This window comes from Sinocyclocheilus rhinocerous, unplaced genomic scaffold (genome assembly GCF_001515625.1).
Source record: "Sinocyclocheilus rhinocerous isolate Xijiao unplaced genomic scaffold, SAMN03320098_v1.1 scaffold53, whole genome shotgun sequence".
NCBI lineage: Eukaryota > Metazoa > Chordata > Actinopteri > Cypriniformes > Cyprinidae > Sinocyclocheilus > Sinocyclocheilus rhinocerous.
In genome coordinates, this window is record NW_015645538.1 from 712267 (window position 1) to 720062 (window position 7796).

At 37.8% G+C, this 7796-nt stretch overlaps 1 protein-coding gene across 3 annotated transcripts in view; it reads left to right on the forward strand.

Moving 5' to 3' along the window:
• The window catches only part of pum1 (pumilio RNA-binding family member 1), a 32946-nt gene that overhangs the window by 10239 nt on the left and 14911 nt on the right, over positions 1-7796 (forward strand). The window contains exons 2-7 of one of the 3 annotated variants that reach the window (XM_016509804.1): positions 4778-5106; positions 5186-5254; positions 5349-5454; positions 5535-5722; positions 6277-6446; positions 6991-7237. In XM_016509804.1, the coding sequence (XP_016365290.1) occupies positions 4789-5106; positions 5186-5254; positions 5349-5454; positions 5535-5722; positions 6277-6446; positions 6991-7237 (1098 nt within the window). In that variant the 5' untranslated portion in view covers positions 4778-4788. The remainder of the gene's footprint in view (positions 1-4777; positions 5107-5185; positions 5255-5348; positions 5455-5534; positions 5723-6276; positions 6447-6990; positions 7238-7796) is intronic. The other 2 variants (XM_016509805.1, XM_016509806.1) reach the window with 2 other exon arrangements.

A 7796-nucleotide genomic window follows, 5' to 3' on the forward strand; every position in this document is an offset into this window, starting at 1 on the left:
GCCAGTCTGTCACTTTAAGACAATATATTGACACACATCGGATTTTCTCCCAACTGTTCTCCTCCACTTAAGACATAAACTGTGTTTAAGTAAATACTCTCCAAGCCTGCCATTTTGACATTTTTGTGTGTATTTGATCGTTTGGACATGCACCCAAAGCTCAAAGTGTAATTTGTTTGTCTGTTTTGGAGCGTGCCGTGCGCACACATTTCAGCCTGAGGAACAGCGTCTCTTGTGCGGATTGTGCTTTCAACGTTTTATTATCAAACATGTCCCACAATTTAGCAACAGTAAAGACTGCATTTTACAACAATCACCGACTAAGCTGATTCTGACGTTAAGTTTGGGTTTTAGGGAGGAACGAATGCGCACCGCTGTAAGCTCCTCCGCGTGAGCACGATCTTGCTTCTGAATTGCGAATAGCAAAAATGCATCATAGACAAATGTTTGAAAAACAGCTGGCGACTCTGGTGAGATAGAATTTGCAAGATAATGTGTATATATAGCAATAATAAATTGTATGTGTGTCTTCTTAATTTCTCCAGTACCGATAGCAGAACCGTTAACATCAGAGCTTATCGATACTCTGGTCTTTCATAATTTAGCCCCGGGACCGATTAAATACCGGGTTTCGGTACCCATCCCTACCTACTGGTCAGGTCAGACTTGCCTTAGTCACAGTTTAAATTGGGAAATTTAAACTGATTGAGGCTTTTGACCCAGTAAATGATCTTCTAGCCAGTTGGTGTGCCAGCTTCCAAAACCTCTGGTACTAATGGAGCTAACAACAAATCTGTGTTCCTTTCAAACAGTTGTTAGTCTTACATGACAGTGTCTTTTAAAATGTTGTTTGTTTCTTCTTAAACTCTTTTAACATTTGTGTTGCTTCAGTATGCTTTCACCAGCATTGCAATAACTTTCATATTTGTATTGCATATTCTAAATATACATCCAAATTCTTCTGCTTCCTTCCTACCAGTGATGAAACCCAGTTTCATTTAATGCTAAACCACATGTGTTTGTATGAAAGCTTCAGTACCTAGTGAATATTTCAACTGAGTGAGACACTCGGCTAACTTATGAAAGGTGGTTATGGAATACACTTAATCTCCAAAAAAAGCAGCTCTAAAAAGGCTCTCTCTCTTATTTCCAGAATGATCTGTGTGACATAATTTACCCCCAGTGCTGCCAACACCTCTGGCACCATTTTAGGGTGAGATTACACCAATCTCAGGATTTTGCTGTTGGGATTAGTTTGCTGCTTGTGGTGGCCTGCATCTACATATCTCTCAAAGATCGGTTCAATTTTAGATGTGAAAGCAGGAGCAAAACTGATGTGGCCTCTTTTCTATGTGTTCAAAACTGTTTCTCTGAAACCAGAAATGCTCTTGTTAGTCTTTTTAGGGTATTTATAGCAATAGCATTAAACATGACAATTAATATTTTGAGTTTATTATAGTTCATTTTAGCCAAATAATTTCTTTGTCCTCTTTCATTAGGTAAACAAACCGCTGTTAAAATTAGGGATGCACCGAATGTTCGGCAACCGAAATTATAAGGCCGAATAAGCAAAAAGACAGAATAAATTGTACCGAACAATGATATGACGCGATCAAATAGCAACCAGCACAGAGTGAGAGGCGCGCACTCTTTGTTATGCAGCACACATGTCAGCAGTGTGGAAGCATTTAAACTGTCGGAGAAAGACCCAAAAATCATTACAAGCACCGACAGCGAGAGACTGTTTAGGACTGCATCACTTTTAATTGTACAGTAAAAACAAATTAAAATACATGCCTGATTCAAGAAGGGGGTCTGATGGCCAAAAAGTATTATTTTACTAACTTATTAATTTTAAGTTAAATTGTGCTTTGTTGGTAAAGTGTCTGCTAGAATGTAAAAAATTTTCAGTGTTAAATATTTTTAAATTGTTGTTTTGTAATTGATTTTTTTTCTTTGAAAAGCAAGACAAAACAGTAAAAAGCACATTTTGGCTTTTTAATTTATGCAATGGTGAAAAAAAAATTGCAAAATACATGAGGAAAAAAACTCAAAAAACTGTATTCGGCCGTATACGGCCCAGTGTTTGATTTTGTTCGGTTTTGGCTTCGGCCAAGAATTTTCATTTCGGTGCATCCCTAGTTAAAATTAGTCATAAAACAAGGCCAGTTGTAATTTCATTGATTTCAATAATTTTGTTAAATTTAATGGTGTTTACATGCCAGAAAGATTAAATGATTTGAGCCTCTTACCACAACAGCAATTTTATATCCACATGATGTGTGATTGCTCATTTAACTCTGTTAGAAAGTGTCTCTGTTTGTTATTAAGGAGAAATACTGAAATGGAAGGACAGTGCTTCTTGTATTATTGATGGCTGACATATATCACCATATAGAGAGAAATGGGACAACTGTAATTTCCTTGCAAGCAGAAATAAGGAGAAAACAAGTGAAACTGTGCCACGAGGAACATTTTTTTTCTTGTTATTGCACATCTTTTGGCAAGAGTTGCTGTGGTAGGAAATTTTTGCAAATAACCCTCTGTTATCCTTGATAAACAGCGGTTATTCACCTACTCAGGACTGAGAGTTCAAAATGTATAAATTTTTTGGTATATTGGTAGTTGCTGTTTTAGATTGATTTTTTTATTTTTTTTTTCCCTGATTAGTGTCTCCCTTACGTGGCACTTGGCCTAAATGATAACATGTTTTTTCCCTTATAAAAACATTGATTACCTTGTCAATGTTATTATTTTATGTACAGGGCACATTGACAAAAACAGGCAAATAATTAAACATCTTTTTTTCTTGGTTATGTGTGTCAATTGTAAGAGAAATGGTGATACTGCTTTAAAGTTATAATTGGTACACACACATAAAATTAAATTCATAAAGACCAATTGCAGAATGCATGCAATAATCCTAACCTTAAAGGCACAATATGTAAGATTTTTTTATTAAAATATTCAAAAACCACTAGAACAGTGTTATATATTTTGCTGACTTGTGTACTTACATTATCCCAAATATTTCGAAGAATGTTTAAATCCAGAGAAATAAGCTATTTTAACTAGTGACACGGACTGTGTCCATAGTGTCATTGTGTCGCCTGCCAATGACGTCATAACCCCTCGATTTTTTCTGTCACGCTGTCTTATGAAATAATGACTAATTAGCTTCATAATTCATGTATGTTCCGTGTCTATCTCTCACTATGCGTTACTGCGTTTACCTCACTTTTTTTTTTTATGTGGCACCTGCACGCACTTTGCGTGGATCACGTGAGTTTTTTTCTGAGACCACGTTATTAGTGTTTTATCTGCTTTTGTTTTTGTTTTTTTTGGTAATAATTAAATAATTATTCGCACACGTGCAACTAAATACATTTTCCAGTTCGCACACATCTATTTTTAGTCGCAAATGGGAATGAAATGCTCGCACTGTCGAGCCCTGGATATATTTATAAAAAAAATCTATGAATTTTCAAATCAGTGGAGCAAGTTCAGTTTTTTAGTTAACTTTAGACACAGTCAGAAGTAAAATGTTTTGTACCTTGAATTACAACGCTTATACTTTGTCTGTGTATTTAGTAATATGACAGTTATTCAGTTTTTTTCCCCCGTACTGCTTGAAGCTTTGTAATGCCATGAATGTAATGAAACATTTATGTTCACTATTCAAAGATTATATTTATCAAGCTACAAACTGACCTTTTCTCATCAGTAAAATTTGTTCTAGTGGAAATTCCTCCATTGTTTCGACTCTTGACTTTCCCAGTATGTCAAAGTCATATTGTGACAATGATACACATGATGCACATTTGAATGAGAATGAAATGACTCATTTTGACAGGCCCACTCTGCTTGATTAACTAGAACAACAACCTCTGCTTTCCCCACTGAGCCTCAACAAGTGTGTGCAATGTAGTAATGAGCACTTCCAGCCCAACGCTGACTCTCACACTGATGGATTGAATTGACCTCATTCTAGCCCAGACCGTGTATGTCTTCTCTTCCATCGGCCTATATTTTCATGGGTCAGGGATTTTATTTTATGTTGTATTTACTAGGGCTGTGCGATTAATCGAAATCGAATCGAAATCGCGATTTGAGACGTTGCGATTTCCTAATCGCAAAGCCTGCGATGTGGACGCGATATTTGTTATGTTATATCCGTTACGAAAACTACTACTGCATAAGTGGTGGTAAACACAGTCTGCAGCATGTAGATCATGGCCATAATACTCGATCCTGCCTTTTACAGTGAAAGCCCATTGATCTGCACGATTGTCACAACACTCAAGAATGGACTCTGCGAGCGTATCAGTCTTAACACTACTTGTGTCTTTACTTCCATTAGTTATCGTAGTCCCACAGAAAAGACAATCGGTTTGGCTGTTGAAAGGACTGAGCTGAAGCTTGACTTTGCAAATATCAAATCGCAATATCTGTCAAAAAAATCGCAATTTGATATTTTCCCCCAAATCGCACAGCCCTAGTATTTACTGGAATCTATTCATTAGATTTTTGTATCTCTCTCTGATTTACTGTGCTGTTATATACTAATCGCATCCATCTAGGGTTGATTTCTTTAAAATAAGTGAAGCTACTTTTGATTTTGCCGTTGATATTACTGGCAATATTTGTGAGCTTTCTCATTCTCAGCTTGCTTTGAGATATACAGGTGTGGTAATATGGTAACCAAATACGCTTTAAGTGCAAAGCAATCCCAGATGCCTTTGGGGTTAATAGTGTTTTGTTTGTTCTTGTGTTACAGTCTCTGGTGGAATGAGCGTAGCGTGTGTGTTGAAGAGGAAAGCTGTGCTCTGGCAGGATTCGTTCAGCCCCCACCTGAGACTGCCTCCCCCTGACAGGCCATTACCCAGCATGCCTGTGGTGCTGAGTGCTGCGGGCCACACCCCCCAACCTGGACCGTCTCCTCAGGCCCCTCCCCCTACGCAGGGAGCGGGACGCTCTCAAGATGACGCCATGGTGGATTACTTCTTCCAACGGCAACATGGCGACCAGCCCGGCTACAACAATTGCAAACACCGCTGGCCGACTGGTGACAACATTCATGCAGACAACCAGGTAGAAGTTAGTCAGGTAGAAAACACCTCTTTTTTTTTTTTTTTTTACTGGTATCAAATTTAATCTTATAATAATTGTATAACTTTTAAAACAGGTACGATCAATGGATGAACTTAACCATGACTTCCAGGCACTTGCACTAGAGGGCCGAGCTATGGGAGAGGTGAGAGTCCTTACCTTCCTCATCTTCTGCCCGATGCTTCGTTTTTTGCGCTCGTTATGTATTAATGTTTCTGTCTGATGTTCCCATTCTGCAGCAGCTCCTTACTGGGAAGAAGTTTTGGGAAATCGATGATTCAGGGAAAGATGGACCAAAAGGGATCTTTCTGGACCAGTGGAGAGACAGCGCTTGGGGAGCTTCTGGTATGCATGAGATTAAGATGCAATGGTTGTATTTACATATTTAGTATTTTTCTTTCTAATGCCCCTTTTTTTCCCTCTAGATCACTCAGTGTCCCAGCCAATCATGGTGCAGCACCGACCAGGCCAGGGCTTCCATGGCGTCGGAGAGGCCGGATCTGTGCTGTCGCCACGTTCTGAGAGTGGTGGATTAGGCGTCTCCATGGTGGAGTATGTTCTTAGCTCCTCTCCTGCAGAGAAAATGGACTCGTGTCTGCGCAAAGGAGCCTTTGTGAGTTTCTTTCATCATCAAAACATTCTTCTCATTCTTTAAAGGGGTCATATGATGCGATTTCAATTTTTCCTTTCTCTTTGGAGTGTCACAAGCTCTTGGTGCATAAAGAAGATCTGTAAAGTTGCAAACACTAAAGTCTCAAAACCAAAGAGATATTCTTTATAAAAGTTAAGAGTTAACCACGCCTACCTAAAACGGCTCATTCTAACACGCCCCCACATATCTACGTCAATATGTGGAAATATTAGCATAATGCCGCCCAAATGTGCACGCAAAGAAAGAAGGCGTAACTTTTATTTAATGTACAGTATGTGGAAAATAATGTGTTTTTTGAACTTTAAACCGCATAAACACATTTTATTACACCAAATACACAAAATAATGTTCTTTTTAGCAGCATCATATGACCCCTTTAAGATTCTGTTTAAGAATAGTTCACCTAAAACTGAAAATTCATTATTTGCAACCATTCTGTTATTCCAAACTTTTGGATAAATATTGGCACCTCAAGTCCTTATTTCCACTTCAATCTCCCTTTCTATTTCACTTAGGGTCCAAGGGATTCAGAGGTGGATGACCCTGAGAAAAGGGTAGAGCAAAAACACAAAACAACCTTTGACCCTGAGCGGAAGGAACTTAAGGAGACAGAGCCGGATGTTTTGGATAACCCCAATGGACTGCCCAATCAGAATGGACTAGATGTTGACGTTAAGGATTTTAGGTATACACCATTAAAAAAGTATCAGTATTGTGATTTTAAAGAAATGAATGCTTTTATTCAACAAGGATGCATTAAATTGATCATGCATGACAGTGAAGACATTTATAATGTTGCAAAATATTTAAATTAAATAAATGCTTCACTCTTGAAATTTATATTTTCCAAAGAATCCTGAAAAAGTATCAATTTTCACTAAAAATATTTAGCAGCCTGTTAGAATGATTTTTGAAGGATCATGTGACACTGAAAGCTGAAGTAATGGCTGCTAAAAATTCAGCTTTGACATCACAGGAATACATTACATTTTAAATCAATATATTAAAATAAACTGTTATTATACATTGTAATAATATTTCACAATATTACTGTTTTTATGGCATTTTTGTTCAAATAAATTTGCCTTGATTGAGCATAAGAGACTTGTCAAATGTAATCCTATCGACCCCAAACTTTTAAAAGTTCTCTTTGTGTTGCTTTCCATACGTATACTTTCATTATTTCTAAATTGTATTGAAGACAAACCTCTCGTTTGTTTCTCACCCAGCCGTATGCCTGGTAACTGCCCTCCGACTGGTCCAGATGTGGAGTTGGGTGGGTCAGAACTGGCTGGAGGTGCAGGGCCAAAACCAGCAGAGGACTTCTCAAATGTCGAAACCCAAAATGTGACCCTGGACCCCATGGAATCTGTTTCCATGGAGACTTTACAGTTTGCAGATTACACTGGAGGCCAGCTGCCTCTTGACTCCACAGCTGCTACTGTAGGCCTGTTTGACTACAATTCCCCTCAGCAGGTGAATATCTGATGCTGCTAGCACTTTCAACCATCAAGTCTGTAATTAGAGTCGAATAATAATCAGGGCTCGCAAAATTAAAAAAAAAAACCCGGGTAGCCCTTCCGGCAGGCATTCTTCAGATTTTGGTAGCCCAAAAGCGAATTTAACTATCCCGAATAAAAGATATTGTATTTTTTCTTCAAATAACAAGTTAAGAGAGTAGGGGTGCAACGGATCACAAATCTCACGGTTCGGATTATATTACATTATCATATCACATTTTGAGTCACACATAGGATCATTTTTCAGATGAGCAAAAAAAATATGGTTCATTGTTACTGAAGTAACACTTATTATTTAAAGAACAATTTACTACTACGATACCACAGCAGAAACTAGTAGCATATAGGGATGTAACGATTCACTCAACTCACGATGTGATATGATTCACGATACTGATTTCACAATACAGTTTTCTCACAATTTCTTTTTAACAAAATGAGATTTAAGACAGATTTTAAAAAAGGTGTCCTTTTGTTATTTCTCAGACCAAAAGGCTGCACATTACTTTGTGAAA